Source organism: Mastigoproctus giganteus, chromosome 2 (assembly GCF_048544385.1).
Source record: "Mastigoproctus giganteus isolate SK-2022 chromosome 2, ASM4854438v1, whole genome shotgun sequence".
Classification (NCBI taxonomy): Eukaryota; Metazoa; Arthropoda; class Arachnida; order Uropygi; family Thelyphonidae; genus Mastigoproctus; species Mastigoproctus giganteus.
Window position 1 is genome coordinate 18,397,198 of NC_143576.1, and position 20,554 is coordinate 18,417,751.

The 20,554-nt window shown below is 37.7% G+C and overlaps 1 protein-coding gene across 1 annotated transcript in view; it reads left to right on the top strand.

Moving 5' to 3' along the window:
• LOC150089192 (vascular endothelial growth factor receptor 1-like) overlaps positions 1-20,554 on the top strand; it is a 418,391-nt gene that overhangs the window by 382,189 nt on the left and 15,648 nt on the right. Inside the window, exon 21 of the mRNA XM_090389759.1 lies at positions 12,207-12,312. Coding sequence (XP_090245885.1) covers positions 12,207-12,312 — 106 coding nt within the window. The remainder of the gene's footprint in view (positions 1-12,206; positions 12,313-20,554) is intronic.

Here is a 20,554-nt window from a genome sequence, read left to right on the forward strand (position 1 = left end):
CTGACAACCATTTAGGCCTAAACCTTGAACAATATTTCTTAGTTGGTATGTAAAGCCTGGTAGCCTCCAAGATTAGTTCCTTGAATGCTTCCCATTTTGAGTTTGCTGTTGGTAACATCGTCAGTTGGTCCCACTGTATAGAATTTAAATACTGTCTCAGACCATCATAGTTGCCTTTACGAAAACAAAAACCCTTCCCTCTACCTCTGATGGTAGTTACCTCCTTGAGTAAATCCCACTTCAACACACTGTGATCACTGCCACCTAGTGGTTCATTTATCTGCAGATTCTTAATGCATGAAGAATCACTACTGATAATCAGATCAAGAGTATTACTCCCTCTTGTTGCCTCACGAACATGCTGATGTAGAAAACAATCATCCAATAAATCCACAAAAGCCTTGCTAGTGTGCGAGTGACCAACCCACAAATTCCAGTCAATATCTGGGAAATTAAAATCCCCCATTATAAGACTCTCTGATTTACTGGCCCACTCTATTTCCCTGTACAATATCTTATTATACTCATCAGAGTCATTAGGCCTATAAATTGTTGTAGATTGTTAATTGATCCAAACTTGATTTTGAGCTGGCTAAGGGTACAAAACTTGTTTTTTGTGTTTTTTTGGCGAAATGGTAGTTAAGCTTTTGGTTTCTTGCTGAAGCTGTTGGCCAAAACTTCTGTTCATCTATACTCCCATCCAGTGGTATAGGAACGCCTTGGCATTGAGGCAGGTGCCAAGGGCGCCGACGGAGAAGGGTGCCACTGACAGGCTACATCAGTACAGTGCCAAGCTATTTCGACACCCAAGGCTAGCTGACGAAATGGCGCTCCTCGAATCGAATCAAGATGAGAGCACAAGGAGGATGAAAATTAATTTTCATGTGGCAATTCAAGCCTGCATACACCTTACATCTGAGTACTTACTGCATAGCATCATAGATCTATTTGCTGTCCAGAATGTAACTTTGAAGGGACCAATCAGGCGATCTCTTCATCAGCACATGCTCGAATGCATAGTAGTTCGCAATTCACATTGTGTACAAACTGAATAAGTTATAAGTTAGTGTTTTTGTAATTGTTGTATAAACAGATAATCGTGGATATTGTGATTTATAATTTAAATAAAACAATAAAGGCCAAATTAATTTTAGACATGCCACCAAAGAAAAAACGTGGACATCAGTACCGTAAAAAGACTGCATAAAGAGGAAATTAGAAAAAAAAAACATTCCGCTAGTTTACAAAACTGGCTTACAATAAGCTACTCCAAACCTGAAAGTGACAAAGAAAACGAACGTGATTCGAATGAAGATGAAACAAATGATGATGCCACTGAAATGGAAGTCCAAGAAAAAGCTCAAACAGTTGAAGTTATTTTAAAAGAATTAGAAAGTGTGGACAATAACCATAACCAACAACAGTTGGCAGAAAAAAATGATGGCAGCAATAATATTAACATGGAACGTGTAAGTCGGAATTTTAATGATCCGACCACGTGGAACCTTAATACCCACAAAAACAGATCTCTTATGGTGCAACACAGTCCCAAACATATAGTCTTAAATATGTATCCTGCCACTAATGGCCGATGTTTCAATAATTCGTGGAAATACAAAAATGAAGGTATTGAAAAAAAAAAAAAAAAAAAAAAACAGAGAGTAAATGGTTATTTTTTTGCAAAAACAAAGATGCAATATATTGTTTTCCGTGCCTCTTATTTGTATCTGGCACAAATAATGTTCCATTTTACAGCTCAGATGGATTTAAGGATTGGAAACATCTAAATACAAATGTTCTTTTTCACGAGAATTCATTACAACAACATAAACAATTTCACAAATTGGAAATTATTAGAAAAGGGTCTTCAAAAAGGTGGACTAATTGACGACGCTGCACAAACAGCACTAAGAAGCAAAATTTCGAAATGGTGTCATATATTGAAAATAATATTGAAATGTATATTGTTCTGTGCTGAAAATAATTTGGCATTTTGTGGACATGCTAGCAATATCAATACCGAAGAAAAAAAATTGTGGTGTATTTTTAAACTTGATAAAATTTTTCAGCCAATTTGACTTTGGTATGAAAATGTTTTGGAATTGCATATTAAACGCCACACTAATTATTTATCTCCAGAAATTCAGAATGAATTTATTAATTTGTTAGCAACAAAAGTATGAAGTGAAATAACTTAAAAATAACTAAATGCAACAAGGCATAATATGTTAAGAGTAAGAGTTTTATATCTATATAATATCGGTATGGATACACCACAGATAACTCATAAGAAAAAACTATAGTAGGAGGAAATGATGCCTCCCACTATAGTGGGAGGCATCATTTCCTCTGTATCCCATGTTGTACTCAATGATAGGCCAATAGCTTTGAAATGGCGTCGTTTCAGTTCCACGAAACAACAGATGACCACTTTTCGAGATAAAGGAAAACCACTCTCTTTTAAATGGCCGATGTTTCAATAATTCGTGGAAATACAAAAATGAAGGTATTGAAAAAAAAAAAAAAAAAAAAACAGAGAGTAAATGGTTATTTTTTTGCAAAAACAAAGATGCAATATATTGTTTTCCGTGCCTCTTATTTGTATCTGGCACAAATAATGTTCCATTTTACAGCTCAGATGGATTTAAGGATTGGAAACATCTAAACATGTCCGAATGTTTAATGCACCTTGGTCTATCCACTGGCTATGGATACACAGAAAGTAATTGACCAGTTCGACTTCTTGGTATGTGGGACAGGTAGACGGATAGAATTTACGGGTCCCACTGAGTTGCAGATAGTAATCTCTTTATCTTTTGATTCGAGCGTAACAACAGCACTGGCTTGTAACCATGAAGGGTATCGTGTGCCTATTGTATGCAATAATGAGTTCTTCTAAAGGGGGTGGAGTGTACTGTGTACTGTATAAAATGCATATATTTGTCAACCGTAAACTGGAAAAAGATGTCACAGGTAGCTATTGACTCGTGGAAAGGTCCCTGTTGCATAAATTACAGGCAGACGAAGAAAAAACAGACGAAAAATGAAAATAACTCAGGATCAACCCCAATGGATCTTTTAAGTCTTTTCGACGGTGAATCTCAGTGTTTCACCTCATCATCAAATGGCACTCAACAGAGTGGGCCATCCGAGGACATACCTCATGACGTGGTATCAGAGCAGAACGAAAAAATAAAAAAATTCGGTAAAGAATAAAATTCTATTTAGCGAATTCTAAAAAAAATCGGTAAAAAGAAAACATTTATCTCTAAATAGAAAAATTTGCTATAAAGAAGTTTGTTAAACAGAGGTCCGACTGTACTTATTATTTATTATGATTTAACCAATTATTGAAAAAAGGTGCGTAGCCACGAATTTGCCAAGGGCACTGAAAACCTAGTTGGGCCTCTGCTCCCATCTCTCTTACAACTTAATGGTTCTGACTTACTAGCATCCTACTGTTTATTTAGCAGTCCTGGTAATTAATTCCACTATACTCAATGCACACCACTTAATGACTCATATGGTTTTCTGACAGAAGTATGTTAGAAGAATTCTGAAGTCTCAATTCCAAGAAAGTTCCAGGAATTTCTTCAGTTACTCTCAAGACCTATACCCTTGTTATGTTGTCTTTTCCGCACTTTCGTATTTCCAAGCAGAAGGTGTTTGTCTTCTGCTTGGAATTTTGTTTGCCATTTTCTAAAAAAACAGAGTGATAAATCCCTCCCATTCATTTATTGCACGTCCCATTGCACTTTCTTTCTAAACAAATGGCAAAACCTATCAACTAATAACTCTTAAACTATCTCAACCTTCCATCTGATGATGATTGTCAACATATATTGTGGCAGTGTTGAGCCACTAGTTATATATTGGCTTTCTCATCTTTGGAAAGATTCAATCGAAAAGTTTGGTTAAACTCAAAGAGTTGCTCCTCATTTCCATGGCTTTTGATTGTGTTTGGCATAAAGGTGTTCTGAACAAACCTGCATCTTATGAACTGTTAGTTTTTCCTCTGACTGTTCACTGGAAGTGATGGTAGATGCCTTTCTAAATTCTCCACTAATGCCAGTATTCTACAAGGTACATTTATTTCTTTTTATTTTTCCTCTTGTATATTACCTCAAAACCCTATTCATAGTTTTGCTATTGATAGCACATTACATTTGATCTTTCAGTATGAGCAGCCTTGTCCTGCACAAATAGCTTCAGCTTCTCAACTATCCATCACCTTTTATTATTATTATTGTTGTTGTTGCTCTTATATTATTTCTCCCTGATTGGGAGGGGTCCACTGGGGTATCTGTGACGGGTACTGCTACCAAGTACACAGGGTGGTTGTTGTTATGCCTGATGTTACTGTTGGTCGAGGAACTCTCTGACAATCCTACAGGTGTTCAGGATTGCGACTTTCTGGAGTTCCTTGTAGTTATTCGCTGAGAGACCTATTGCTGCTAGGCTGTTATGTAGGGTCTTTGGCACCATACACCATACCTGTGGTTGACACGATGATCAGGATGGTCGTTACTTGTTGCATATGCCACATCTCTTTGATCTCCTGTCTTAGGTTCGTGTCCTTCCTGATTTTTTCCCCATGGGATTTCTGCAGGTTGCCAATGTTGGGTAACGCTATGTCAATCAGATATGTAGCCTTTTCCTTCTTGTCCACAAGTGTTACATCCAGTCTATTCTGCGGGATTGTCCTATCCGTTATTATGGCGTGGTCCGTACAGCTTGTGGGTTTGGGTCTCTAGTACTGCCTGGGGTTCATACTTGTAGTATGGTACATTTTCTTCGATCAACTGGTATTTCCTTGCTAGCTTCTGATGTATTATCCTGGCTACCTGGTCGTGTCTATTAGTGTACTCAGTCTGGATGATCACCTTGCATCCTGCGGTGATGTGTTGGATCATTTCTGAGGCCAGGTGGCATCATCGACATGTGTCATCTAACACTCCGGGCTCCTTTGCGATCTATTTTCTATAGTTCCTGGTTTTGATTATCTGGTCTTGGATGGCGAGCATGAATCCTTCAGTCTCGGGGTAGAGCGTCCCGCTCATGAGCCATGCATTGGAAGCAGTTTTATCTATGTGACCCTGATGGAGATCATTATAGTGTCTGCCCTGGAGTGTCTTCTCTAACCATCTTTCGAGCTTGGTTTGTACTTCCTGGTTGGTGGGGGACTCCTCGCTTAGGTTGAGCGGGTATACCGCTTGTCTATCTTCCTTATGGCCTGGTGAAGTGCTGCTGTGTGTTTCTGGAAGTAATCCTTCAGATTAACTATCGCTGTCTTCTGTTGCTCAATGAGTTCTGTCAGGCTCTCCATGGCAGCTCTCGGGTGGTGATGGTGGCTCTTGGTCATCATTGTCCTTGTCTTTCTCATGATATCCTCCAGCTTGGTGTTAGTCCAATCTATGACTCCAAAGGAGTATGTTAGCACTGGGACTACATAGGTGTTTATGGCTTTAACTGGATTCCTCCATTCAGCTTTGCTTTCAGCAGGCTTCTGAGTATCTGATGGTATTTTTTGGTCAGGTAGGCCTTAATTTCCTTGTGCTGTAACTGCTGAGCCTGCATCATCCCCAAGTATGTGTAGGCCTCTCCCTCTGCCATGGCTTCGATCTCTTACTACTCTGCAGCTAGTAGTTTCGGTTGACTAATTTTCACTGATGCCATCCATGGGTCTTGCATTTTTATAGAACAAATTCCATCCTAATATCCTTGCTGAATTCTTCGGTGATCTGGAGTAGTTGCTGAAAGTGCTTCTTGGTTTCCACGTAGAGCTTGATATCATCCCTATACATCAAGTGGGTGAGGGTGTACAGGTTCTTCCTTCCTTCTTTGAGGTTATATCCGTACTTGCTACTGTTGAGCATGGTAGATATTGGGTTAAGTGCTAGACAGAACCACAGTGGGCTCAGGGCATCTCCCTGAAAGATTCCTCTCCTGATGGGGATTGGCCTGATTGTGATGTTTTCACCTTAATGGTGGTACTCCATTTCGCCATCGTTTCTCCTAGGAAGTTTGTCACTATAAGATTGCCTTTGTAGATTTTCAGTGCCTCTATTAGCCAGCTATGAGGCACAGAGTCAAAGGCCTTGCGGTTATTGATGTAGGCTGTATACATGTTGAGGCAATTGTATGCTTGCTCCATAACCGCAGCATCTATGGTTAATTGCTCCTTGCATCATTTGCTCAGCCGCTTGCATCCTTTCTGCTGTTCGGCCATTATACTCTGGCTCTCCAAGTGGTCTGTTATCTTCTGGTTATGCAGCTGGTCAGGATCTTGTACATTGTTGGGAGGCAGTTGATTGGCCTATATTTGGCGGGTTTCTTGTATCTTTGTCTTTAGGCTTCAGATATGTGATTCCTTGAGTGAGAAACTTTAGGATTGTCTCTGGGTGCCTTATCATTTGGGTGAACTGCTCTGCCAGGTGCTTATGTGTACAAGTGAGCTTCTTGTTCCAGTAGTTGTGGACGTTACCTATTCCTGGAGTTTGCCAGTTGTGAGAGTTCTTGATCATCTGTTTTAATTCTTCTTCCCAAATCTCTCCTCCTCTCATTTCTTGTACGTCCTTGGTTTTCTTGCATTCTAGTTTTATCCAGGTGACTCGGCTGTTACGTTTTACTTCCCTGCTCCATGTTCCCCCAGAAATTCTCAGTTGTCTTCTTCTTCTTGGGTGATCCATTCCCTTGTTTCCCGTCTTCTCTGAGATTCCTGTAGAAACCTCTCTGGTCCTCATTGAAGATTCGGTTGGTTATTTTCCTTTTGGAGCTCTCTTTGTATCAGCGTAGTCTCTTACTGAGTGCAAGGAGGTTCTGCTTCAATGTGTCCAAGTACTCTCCTATTCTCTGATTTTTTGTCTCATGTTTGCTGGGAATGCTGTCTCTCTTGAGGATGCTTTTCACATTTCCAATTAATTTCTTACTCCTATTGCCCCGTTGGTACTGGGTCAGTTGGCCTACCTTGACTCTTAATTCTTCTATCTTCTGCTGCTGATCTCTCGCTTCTCTTCCATTAATCCTTGTGGCTGCTACCACAGCACAATACATGGCTATGTGGATGGCCTCCAGTGTTGCACCATTGCTGTTGAGGTAATGCGATATTATGTGCCGATTCAGGTGGTCTGTGACTCTTCACAGACAACCAAGGTTCTATTCAGCTTCTGCTTCGGTATCATGTGAGTCTTTGTGGGGTTCATTCCTTCGAATTCTGTTGGGGCCTTCTTCCACTCGTCCTCTGTTCTGGATATCATGACCTCGTCTATTTCCACTTCAGCTGCTGCGGGTTGTATTTCCTCTTGCTCTTCTGCCTCTGGTTCAGCAGTGTTATGTTCTTCCTCCTCTGGTTCCATATTCATTATCCTTTGTAGTTGATCGCTCATGTTCTGCTTGATTTTTTCCAAGATTGCAGGGGCTATTAGGTTCTTCATGATGATGGTCTTTCTCTGGTCCGCTATTCGCTGTTCGGTGACCCGAATATCCAGGAATCATTCCAGCCACTTGGTATGTAGTCTCGCCCTGTAAGTTGTCATATCAGTCTCCAGCTTTGTTATTTCGTAGTATGGTTTCATGATGTTCGTATTCATTTCGATGCTCCACTTCATGTATTGGCGTTTTCTCCCTTCCTGGGTGGTCACTAGCGCAGTTGCGCAGGAAGCACTTCCAGTTAGTGGGGCTGGATAGTCTTGCCCTTTTCTTGTGGTAGCCATACGGGGGACAGCGCCACTCACTCCACTGTCTTCCTCAACAGCTGGTCATTAATCTGGAATGGTTATCCAGGAAATAAACTCTACCAAATAAAACCGGAACCAAAGCTGTGGCCCTCCAGCTTCCAGAAAAGCAGACGAGAAGAAACAATTTTAGGAAGGCTCAGGATTGGGCATACTCATCTCACTCACCTGTATCTGTTAACTAATGACAGCGCGCCACAATGTACATCATGTCAAGTACAACTGACCATTCGCCATTTGTTAGTGGACTGTCCCCACTTTCAAAACATCTGCTTAGACACTTTTAAATCTTTACTAATATGCAGACATCAATAAATTTAATGCAGATTCTGGGAGATGATCCTAATAAAAAAGAACTATTTACTTTCCTAAACCGGATAGGAATATATAATAAAATATAGTTATTTCATATTCACCATTAGAAAGACACAATATGGCCCAAGTAGCCTATGTGTCGTTAAACACAACAACGACTGGCTTCCTCGGGAGACCTTCTCTGATTTTTCGAACCGACCCCCTCTGCCTAAGGCCTGAACGCAAGTGCCTTTATCCTGCGCCACACTTGATGCAGTATGATTAATATTTCTCTGCAACCTCATCCATTATTGGAGGTGGACCTGTTTAGCTTCGGCTTATGTCCAGTGGTAGTTCTTGCAAGTGACACCAGATGGCACCACAATCTGCCATAGCCGCCACTCCGACCTTGGGGTAGGTAGATCCCTTGGAGCAACTTTCACGATGTTTATTTTATTAATTTTTTATTACTATTAATTTATTTATTATTATTATTATTCTAATTTATTACTATTATTATTATACCGGTCTCCCAGCATGATGGAGCCACATTTGCTTCCGCCAAGCCGGTACTCAAAGCCGGGTCCATCAGGCTTGTAGTCCAGTGTCGTAACCACTGGGCCATCATGCCCTTATTATTATTACTACTACTACTACTAGCCATATAGTGCAAGGAAACCTGAGGCTTATGCTGCACCAGCTAAAAAAACATTTCCAAGTTACCCAGATAGAGAGAGAGAGAGAGAGAGAGAGCAGTACAAGGGAATCACCAAGAAAGAGAAGAATGATGATAACCAGCTCAGGACACTGGGTGCCAAGCCCATACTCACCAGATGTGAGCCCCTGTTTTCCTTAAATACTGACCTCCAGGGTGTGCCAAGCCCATACTCACCAGATGTGAGCCCCTGTTTTCCTTAAATACTGACCTCCAGGCAACTAATTGTCCTATGTGGCGAATAAAATTTTATTTACTTTAGTAAGTTACCTCAATAGAGATGTGTAATGTAACTTTAGATTGCATATCCTTATTATGGATTCGCTTCACATTTGGCACGAGCATGCCACAAATATTGCTTCCACTGTTTGTTTTTTTTTTTTTTTGGGTGTTACTTTTCTTCTAAATAACAACTAACTCCATATGCTAATTTTTGCAAGTTTATAATTTATAGCTTCTGATAGAAAATTTTTCCTGAAGTTTTGTTGTTAAGTCAAATATATATCAAAGAAATATTTTGATTTTGTAATAATACAGTTTTCAAAACACAATGCATTATGAATGACATGCATATTTTTTATAATGTGCAAAAGGTTCAGTTTGATAGAAGTTTTTTAAATAGAAATTTTTTTTCTATTTTTTTCTCTTGCAATAGAAATGTTTTCTTGAATTGTTCAAATGCATGTATAGGAAAGGTGCTGTGACAGAATTTCTTTTTAAAAAATAGTTCTATGTGAGTGATGTGACCTTATTTTTTTTTATCCAGTGCACAATGTAGTGTTTCTTTTTGAAACCAGTTTTTGAAATTTTTAATGGGTTGCCAGTGGACTTTAAATTTTACTGCATTTTACAGTAACTCCAATCATATCCCCCTTCCCCCGGCTGGAATAAAGCAATTTGCTTGTATCCATTTAATGAATCAATTACTTCTAGATATGTTGAATAATATGGTGATGTAAATTTGTTAATTCTTATGCTTCCATTTTGGAAGTATATGACCAAAGTGCATTAATCAGAAGGATGTATTTTAAAATTTGATTTTTTGTAGGCAGCTGAATTTTCAATGTATTAGTATTAGTAAATATTATTGAAGGTAAATAAGTGAGGGATAAATGGCACAGTAGCACAAATTTTATTAATTGGCAGTGCATCTTTTTCAAATTTGAAATTCTTTGTGGACAAGTTTCCAGTACTTCTCAATATCACTGGCAATAAGGAAATAGATGAAGCAGCAGCAGTTTTACAGGATCAGTCATGTCAATTTCAATGTCAGTCCCTACCAGATTCTATTATGAAAGAAGAAAGAATTATTTATTATTATTATTATTATCTATATGGTGCAAGGAAGCCTGGGGCTTATGTTGCACCAGCAAAAAAAAAAAAAAAAAAAAAAAAAAAAATTCTTGAGCCACCCTGTGAGAGAGAGAGAGAGAGAGAGAGAGAGAGAGAGAGAGAGAGAAACAAAAGGGAATCACCAAGAAAGAGAAGAATGATGATATCCAGGACCCTGGGTGTGCCATGCCCATACTCAATTGATATACAGTGGTCCTCAGTTGGGGAACTGAAAAGTGCACAAAGAAGCTAGAAATATAACAAATTATCCCAAGTCATGCTTGGCATTTTAACAATCCCTCATAAGGCTGCTGAGCATGAGCAGATATTCAGTTGAAATCTTATGAAAATTTGGAAATGTACTTGATAGCCAAATACTGACAGCAAAATCATTGTTAAACAAACTTTGACTCAACAGTTCTGAAGAGGGCAAAGTTATCTACAGTAGTGTCTTTCTTGAAGTAGTCATAATCAGTTGGTGTCTAACAGATAATCCAAACAGAAATATACAGACAGAAAAATCCAAATATGCCAGTTTTTATGAGCATTTTGTACTGATGAACTATTCTACTGATGTACTGAAGAACTATTGTACAGATGAACTATTGCTGTATATTAATATAAAATGTATATGTTTTGAGTGAAATTTAATTTCAAATTCAAACCCTACTTTTTAGATATCTCCCACTCTCCTCCTACTTTTTCCAAAAGAATATGATTTGTTCCAAAAGAGTCTGATTTACTTGCAGTTTTCTAATCTGCAGCTTTTTGAAAGTCAGTTCACAGCTATGTGAATGATATTCATATATGCACAGTTTTAGTTTGATTTCGAAGTATGAGAGCACAAATTCAACTATGCCCTAACTATCATCTGCCACTGTGTGTGTGTATGTGTGCGCGTGCGTGTGTGCGTATGTATGTGCACGCACGTGCATGTGTTACCGTATAGAAAAGCTGTTAATTCCTAAATTTGATATTCCTATAAATGTGTATATGCCACCAGCTAGTAATGAAGGTATAATTGATACTACTGTGTTGGACCGTGATAAGTAATTACAAGAATTTGTGCTTATTAAAAAAGCCAAAAATGGGTTAATCACTTTTTTGTATATACATACTAACATAATGTATATATGGATATAAAAGCATATAAAACTAATTACTGTCTTTACAGATTGATAGGTACTTTGACAGGGACCAACCCTTATCAATGCATAAATAAAAAGTAACTATGAAAGCTCAAAAAGTAGCTTATGATGAGGTAGCATTTTAGATAATAAAGTTAGAAAAAAATTTTTAGTGTTTTGATAAACATTGAGGGGGTTAATTTTGCTGTAATATGGAAAGAAGAGATGTTTCTCATCTACTCATCAGTTTCTCATCTACCTTCCTTTCTTTCTATTATTATAATCATTTAACTCCCTGTATAGTCTTAGTATTAGAAAGACTTCTACTAACCTTGTCTCTTTGTATGTGAACATAGATACAAATTATTTCTTCAGTTTATCAATCTGTACAGGATCATTAACAGTTATGCATTTCATGTCCAATAGTCCAATGTGATTCATCCCTTTCCTTCTACAGCTAACATAGCTAAAAATGTTAACTGTAGCTAAAATACACAAACTTATCAGCAAAAATATATTTATCAACAAAACTTATACACAAAAATTAATTTTCTTTGCATTTTTAGCCAAAGACAGCTTTAATTATCCTGTCTAACCCCCTGAGTAACTTGATTGCAGGCTAGTTTTGACTACTATAGAACTTTATATCCTCTAACAATATATAATCATCCCATGCATTTTCTTTTCTGTCACTAAACTCATCAGTTCATCTGACATCCATTTTGGTCTAATGATTGAACAATCTTTTAATTGGTGTAAAACACTTAGTGGTGTCTATGATTACCTCTCTGACTTCCCATTTGACTTTTACACTTTTTAATAACATTAATTTCCTTATTGAATTAACTTATTGAAAAAGACTAACACGGTGTTCACTGCCACCAAAGGATTTACTTGATGATTCTTAATACATGATAATTTACTTAATGGTAAAATTTGTTTACATGGAACTATCTTATTTAAGTGATTTATGTTACTAAACAATTTGCTCTTCCATTTATATAGATACTTAATGATGCAGAAATGCTGGCAGACGGATCCTAAAGATCGTCCAAACTTTGGTGATTTAGCTGATCTCCTAGGAGCTTTGCTTGAGAATGGAGTGAAGCAGGTTGTGTATTTTAATTTTTAATTCTAAACTATTTGAGTAAGTAGTTTAGACCAGTGCTTGGGTTGGAAAATAATATTGGTATTAGTATTGTTAATGCAAGGAAGCAAAGGCTTGCTGGAACTAAGCTATGTTTTTTGTTACCAGATATTTGATAGCAGAAAGACAGATTAAATAAGGCTGTGCTGGACAGGCATTTGAAACGAATGGAGAGGTGAAATGGGAGGGTTTTTTTTTTTTTTTTTTTTTTTGGTTGATGCTGCATAAGCTTGCTTTCTTGTATTGTATGCCTCTACTAATATTAATGCTAAATATATATTTTTAAAAATTTTATCAAATATATATAAACAGTATAAACTTATTTACACTGGTTTTGGCATTCAGGTACCATGATTAATTACATTATCATGTAATTAATCATGGTACTTTGTGATGACTAACAACTGAAATGCTTTGGTTTTAATTTTAGAAAGTAAACTTATCAGCCAGAATGGCACTCTGGCCCAATTTAAGCGGTGGTTTAGGCTATTCACTTTCATTGATTGTTTATGCTACATACTGAAACACATACACTGAAAGTAAGTACGTGTGCGTGTGCGTGTGTGTGTGTGTGTGTGTGTGTGTGTGTGTGTGTGTGTGTGTGTGTGTGTGTGTGTGTGTGTGTGTGTGTGTGTGTGTGTGTGTGTTCCTTGAATTCCAATATTCATGGATAAAGATGTTCAAATGAATTAATAAAATAAATAAGAAATATGTAAGTATTGTAAATAATAATAGAATGTAGTAATTTTAGGAGTATTGTAAAAAAATAAGTGAATTTGAGCATCCCGTGAGGTCAACTAATGCTTATATTATGGACCTAACTGAGTTGTCATCTGGAAATAAGGGATAAATAATTTCATTATGGTGAATATAACATGTACAGCAGAAATAGGGAGGATTGGGGGAGAGGGCTGAGCTTCTTAACAAAATCTTCTACAAGGCAACCAGATCATTTCCATGATTCTGTTAACTGTACAAATAAGTTTAGTCTGGGTGTGAGGTCATCAAGGATAAAGGAAAGGTGATAACGGGGATATATTAAAGCCAAATTTTATTCATATCGCTTACACAGATAAAGATCTTTGTAGCAGTATGAATGGGCAAGCAAGTATGCCTCCTTACGGTGACTTACTTACCTCTTATAGGCTGGTAAGCATGGACTGGAAAGAGATCATGTGGGGTTATATTTACTCTAGTGTGCATGTGTTTGTGTAAATGGGGTACCAGGAATACACTCTGTAATTTCACTGTGATATTTTGGGGGTCAAAGGAAAGGGTAAAGGACAATTTCAAGACCTGGTGAGACACTCAGTCATACGACAGTTATTAGCATATTTGTAACGAAACCACTGATGTGGTAAGGCAAGCAAAATGTGAATGTGAGAAATAGGTACCTTACAAGGTTGAAGCAATGGATTCATAGACAACAACACAAAGTGCTAGAGCAGTTCAATGGGGAGACTTTTCATGGATCTTTTCATTTCATGAATCTGGAGGAAATGCTAAAGAGGAGTTGGCCTGCTATAAAATAACAGATATAGCTATCTCTGAGAAGTATCTGTTGGAACAGATGCTGATACTGATGGTAAGGCCCCAAGAGGAATTTGCATGTGAGTACACTATTTGTAATGTTAATGAGAATATTAGACTTCAGGATTATCCCTTGTACTGGCAAAGCACTAATAATTCCCTATTTCTTAAAGGAAAACTTAGAGTTCACTGGAAACTACAGACTAGTGAGTCTGATTTCCATGATCATGGAGTCATTGGATTTGGATGTGATACAGTTATCACCTTGTTAAGTGCAGAAACTAAAGTATCAGAGCGTGGTTTTATGAAAGGGACATCTTACCTGATTAATATGGTTAATTGCTATGATAAAGTCATAAAAATAGTTTGATGCAAGTAAAGTTTGATGAGATCCAGCCTTCTGATACTTCCTCATATTTTAAATTTATTTATCCTTGTTCTTGTCTCTGCTATCATTGAGAATATACCCCCTTGTTCATTTTTTTATTGATACCTTTCAGGCCTGCAAAGCTCTAGACACATTAAGGGGGGGGGGAGTTATTTCATAATGTGTCCAGAGCTTTTCAATCCAGACCTTCTAAGCCTTTATTCATACGGACTTTGATTAGAACCTCTCTCACCAATCTGGCTGCCTTTCTTTGCATTTGCCCCCTAGAAAAACTAAGTATTTTTTTAAGCTGTGGCCTACAAATATGAATACACTATTCCAAATTTATTTTCACCATCATTTCCTAGCCTCCGCTTTACACTATACGATAAATTTCAGATAATCAAATCAAGGGTATTACTTCCTCTTGTTGCCTCTCTTTCACATGTTGTTGTAGAAAACAGTAATTCAATAAATGCACAAAAGTCTAGCTAGTCTGTGAGGACCAACCTACAAGTTCCTGTCAGTATCTGGAAAGTTAAAATTCCCCCATTATGACTTTTTGATTTACTGACCCACTCAGTTTCTCTATACAGCTCTTCATTGTACTCATCATAGTCATTAGGCTTATAACACATTTTACTCTTCCTACATTTACTCCTCCACCTCTATTTAGCCTTCTAAATGCCTCCATTTAGCCTCCTAAATGGAGGAGGAGAAGGCCATTTATGTGCCTTCTCTAAGGGCATTTGGTGAATGCCCTTAGATTTCATATGGGTCTTAACTAAGAGCATAACCTCTCCCCTCCTCCTATCCTGTATACATTGTATTCTCCATGTTCAAATTCTGTATCTCTTATATCTGCTTGACACCACATCTCTGAAATCCCAACAATGTATGCATTTGATATCTTGACCAGCACTTCAAAATTCATCAAATTTATTTCCTATACTCATAGCATTGTTGTACATGCAAGTATACCTGCACCTGTTCTTATTCTTAGTTACCCTAATTGTTAATGTATTAGTATGTGCATCACTGCCCCAATCTAACAGTTTTCCAATACACCTAACACTGCTTCAATAGCATTGTCAAATATGATCGTACCCTTTCTGTGTAAGTGTATCCCATCCCTGTAGGGGCACCTCCGTAGCCAGGTGGGAAGGAGCAGTAGTGCGTATCACATGCTTCTTGATTAGACCGGGGTTCGAGCCCATCACCACCAAATACGGAAGATGCGGAAAGGTCAGGGAATGACCACCGCATATCCCGGAGCAATATGGCCTTAGTTGCTAATGCTCCTAAAAACCAAAACAACAACAACAACATCCCTGTAGAAGTAGTCTTTCCTGTTAACAAGCACAGACCATGCTGTAAAAAAATTCTACCCCATGAGCCTTTCACAATCTCTCCAGAGCCAAATTGATTGACAAGGCTCTAATCATATACTCCCTACTACTGCGTGCGTGCACGCGTGTGTGTGTGTGTGTGTGTGTGCGCGCGCGCGTGTGCAGTATTGCAGAAACTTTCAAATTTAACCCTCGTAATTTTTTTCAACATTGCCTGTATTTGTTAAGTAAGTCTGCAGATCTCCTACTCTTAATGTCATTAGTGCCAATGTATACAACAGTGTCACTTTTTGTGCCCTTAAAAGATGATATCTGCTCTACAAGATCATCAACTTTTGTCCATTGCAAACATACCCTGGTCCTAGGGCCAGACCAAGGTATTTCTGGGCCCTGTACAGAAATATTTTTTGGCACCCTTTATTAAGGATATATATATATGTATATATTTGTTTTTTCCCTCGTTGTTGTTCTTTTTTTTGATACCCCTTAAAGAATGCCACCCCAGGATAGAGCCCTGCTAGCCTGTACCTTAATCTGGCACTGCCTGGTCCTATTCCACCTGTCCATTTTGCACAATATATTTCATTTCCTTTACAATAGAGTCACTGACAACAACTAACTAGTGGGACCAGTGGATTCTGCTGCGGTTGCTGCTGTGTTGCCTAATAATCAAGTGCATGCTCTGGCATTGATGTGGGAAGCTGAGATCTTGATCCTGCCTCCCAATTTAATTCTTTCAAGAGCATCCACCCTTTTTCTCAAACTGTTATGCAGGCCCATAGCAGTGCCGAGTTGGCACCTAATATTCTCACACTCCTTATATCAAGCACAGAAAAAGACATACCCCTTGGCAATATCATGTCCCATTCCTGATAGCTCTGTAAACATAAAACAAGTCATACTTCTCATATAGGGCCATGATTTGGAGGACAGCTGACCCTTCAGTTTTCCCCAGAGCCATGCCGCTCCCACTGGCTCAAGCCCTTTGCTTTGCTATTCTGGTTTGAGGCATGATTTTTGTTTAAATTCAATAAAATTAAAAATACTGCTCTAAAAAATACATCTAATGCAGTAATAACACTATGCACTGGTTGTGCTATGAAGTTTACATTATTAATTATATATAATTTAAATTTGAATATTCTTATCGATACACCAGTTATGCAGCTATAATATTACCATGCTGCCAAGTTTGCATTATATGTATTAGCTTATACCGTTAAGCGTGAAAGTTATAAATTAATTATAATGTATAATAAAATTATCATGCTAATGCAACCTAAATGATTTGAATTTTAGAGCTACCTATTTACCACAATTAAAAAATTTTGAATTCCCCTATCACTCACTCTATAACTATAACAATAGTGACAGTTTTGAACAATACAAAGGGTCTACATATATTAAGTAGTAACCTATAAACTACAAAATCTCTAGTAAAATTAAAATATAAAATGGGCTGAGAGGTGGCAAATGAAGTTTAACATTGACAAATGTAAAGTACTACATATGGGAAACAACAACCCCAGAGCAACGTATCAACTCTGTGGTACTACACTGACAATGGTAGAGAATGAAAGGGACTTGGGGATGGTTGTGCAGGCAGATATGAAGTTCTCTGAGCAGTGCAGACGGGCTGCAAGAGTAGCTCATGATGTATTGTCAATGATATACAGGAATTTTTCTAGCAGGATAAGGAGGTGATTATTCCCTTGTATAAGGCAATGGTCAGGCCACACCTTAAATACTGTATACAGGTCTGGAGGCCTCATTTCAAAAGGGATGTAGAGCTGCTGGAACGAGTACAGAGAACGGCAACAAGATTAGTGAATGGAACAAAGGGTTGCTCTTACGAAGAAAGGCTTAAGTTTTGTAAATTACAGTGTCTGGAGACTAGACACCGGCGAGGTGATCTGATAGAGGTGTATAAAGCCTTGAATGGTTTGAGCATGCTCAGTGCCGATGGGATTCTTCCTCTTGCTCAGAATAATCACCTGAGAGGCATAAATTCAGATTGGGGAAAGACAGATGTAGGATAGATGTGCGGAAATTTGCCTTTAGCCAGCGGGTAGTTGGTTGGTGGAACAGACTTCCATCCCTTGCTGTGGAAGTTGATAGCCTAAATAAATTTAAGGCTCAGCTGGACAGGTATTTCGAACGAACGGAGGGGTGAAATGGAAGTGGTTCTTTTTTTTTTTTTTTTGGTCGATGCTGCATAAGCTTGCATCATATGCCTCTACTAATGCTAATGCTAATAACAAGCATGACTAGGACTATAAAGCTACTTGTGGAGTACAATTTAATATGACAATTAGATCAATAAAATGGCAAAATTCTTCAAAAACATATCATTCCTTGGAGCTGAAAAGAAATCTCTGGCAAAGAATGACAAGAAAAACTAAGTAAAGACTTCTTTACTTAGTTGTAGAAAGAATCACATTGGCCCACTTCCCAACAATGGTTTAACTCTTGATGATCCTGCCCATGTTTCTGATGAACTGAATAGGTATTTTTCATCTGCATTCATACATAAGGAGCTCTTTGTTGAGTGAAATTACAGAAGTTCATCAGAATCTAACGGAGCTAAATGATTTAATGATAAATGAGAGAAAAGTGGAAGAGGAATTGTTGAAACCCAACATAAAAAAAGATGCCTGTGTGGATGGGGTCTATCCATTTATGTTAAGGGAGGTAAACAAACCCTTGGCCATAATTATAAAAGCATCTTTAGATTCGGGAGGGGTTCTTCTTGACTGGACATGTGCAAATGTATTTCCTATTCACAAAGGGGAATGAAAGGGTGACATGAGTAATTGCAGACCTGTTAGCTTAACTTCTCTTCTGGGTAAGATAATGGAGTCTGTGGTTAAAGAAGTAAAGACAGGAATGAACTTATACCGCAGTCACTGCAATTTGTATAGCAGCCTTTTATGTGGAAGTGTCAAAAGCTTCATTTAAATCTAAGTACAGGCAACCCTCATATAACACAGTACTTCAACAACACAGTTTCACTCTAACATGATTGATAAATTGCAACAATCCTCACACAACATGGTACTTATATAACACGGTTCGAGAATTTTGGTAAACTTCACGTATATATATTCACATATTCACATAATAAGATATTTTTGAGCTTTTGTGCGTGAAAAATCCTGCTATTATGTTGGATGTAATTTTTAATCATTTCCACTCTTTTTGAATCCCTGCTGTTGACTCACTAGTTAAAAAAAATTATTGAGAAATCCCTGTATTTTATTTTTGGGAAATCCCCATGTTATATTCTGTGTTATTGAACTTATGCTTGGTGAACTTGTGGAAAAATTTTAGATTTCAAAGTTTTATTACCGTTGGTTAGTGCACCAGCCCATCCAAAAGATTTAAGTCATCCAAACTTTGAAGTTATGTTTCTACCCAGTTGTACTAGGTTAATACAACTTCTTTCATTCAAATTAGATCAAAGCATTATATCCACCTTTAAAGCTCATTACATTAAAAAATAGTTACAATGGATTTTTACAAAAAATTGATTCCAAATTTATTGAAGTAATAGAGGCATGGAAACATTTTTCAATTGTGGACTGTATCAAAATCATAGCTTTATCACTCAAAGAAGTAAAACCGTCAATGTTAAATGTGTGTGGAAAAATGTATGGCTAGAGTAATTTCATTCAGGAAATATGGTCAAACCAGCAGAAAACAGTATCGATGCGATAGTAGAACTTTCTATGTCAGTAGAAAGGGAAGGTTTTCATGATATAACTACTGAAGCCCCTGTGGGTAGCACAGCTGATAGAATCTCCCTCCTCCCATACTGGGTGGAAAAGACCTGAGTTTGAATCCCATTGTTGATAAGAGGAATTTTTATGGGTCTTTTTCACAACGTGGTTGAGTTAGTTGGGTAGCATGGTTTTTTCCTCCCGAAAACTTGGACTTTTCGTCCAGCAAAACAGAAAATCGACCTCTGGACACACAAAATTTATAGACAATATATGCAGAGCAACATGGCCTTAGTTGCCGATGCTCCTAAAAAAATAAAATAAAATAAGATATGATTACTGAAGATGTTCAAAAATTACTGGTAAAAAAAGAGGTTGGCTGGAGAATCAAATTTGGTGGAAATGGCATCGTAGTTAAACCAAATCAATTCAGAGGATGATAGCGCAGTTAAAAATTCTAAACTTCCAAATTTTACACTAAAAAGCATACAGGAAGGCATAAAGTTAGCCAAGCAATTAGAATCTTAATTTTTTAATACTGATTCTTGAATGAAAGGAGCACAAAGTTCAGAAGGGAACTTCAAAAACGATTAGTTCCATACAATGAAATTCACAAAGAGTTATCGAGCAAAAGCAAACAAAACCAGATTATTGATATTTTTATAAAGCAGAAGATACACGAAACCTAGAATGGTGTATTTTTGTTAGTTTTTGGAACTTAACCCCCCCCCCCCCCCTTGTACTTTTTCTTAGTCCCATATAACATGGTTTCGCACAACACAACATTTTATGGGAACCTAACTAACGTGTTTTATGAGGGTTACCTGTATATGATGTGAAAATTATATTTCACATCCAGAATCTTTGTTACTCCTTCATAATAATTTGATCCAGTAACAAAACTACTATTATTATTAACTGTATTATTATGATGCAGTAACAAAACTACATTATTTTCCCTGGTAGAGAAATCAGGATTACATGTCTACTGATGTCATTTGCACATCTCCAGTCTATAGGGACCTGTGGACCCCAATCCTAGGACACTCCCAAATTATGGCCAAATATTTGCTGTTGTTTTTAACATAATTGGATAGATTCTTTCAGCTGCAGAAACCTTATTTACCTTTAGTTTCAGCAGTTTTTCTTTCACTTTCTTCTGGGTTACACAAAATCATTTAAGTCCCAGTCATTTCCAGACGACATCGCTGGACAGTGCAGTGTCGAGTCAGTTTGGTGTG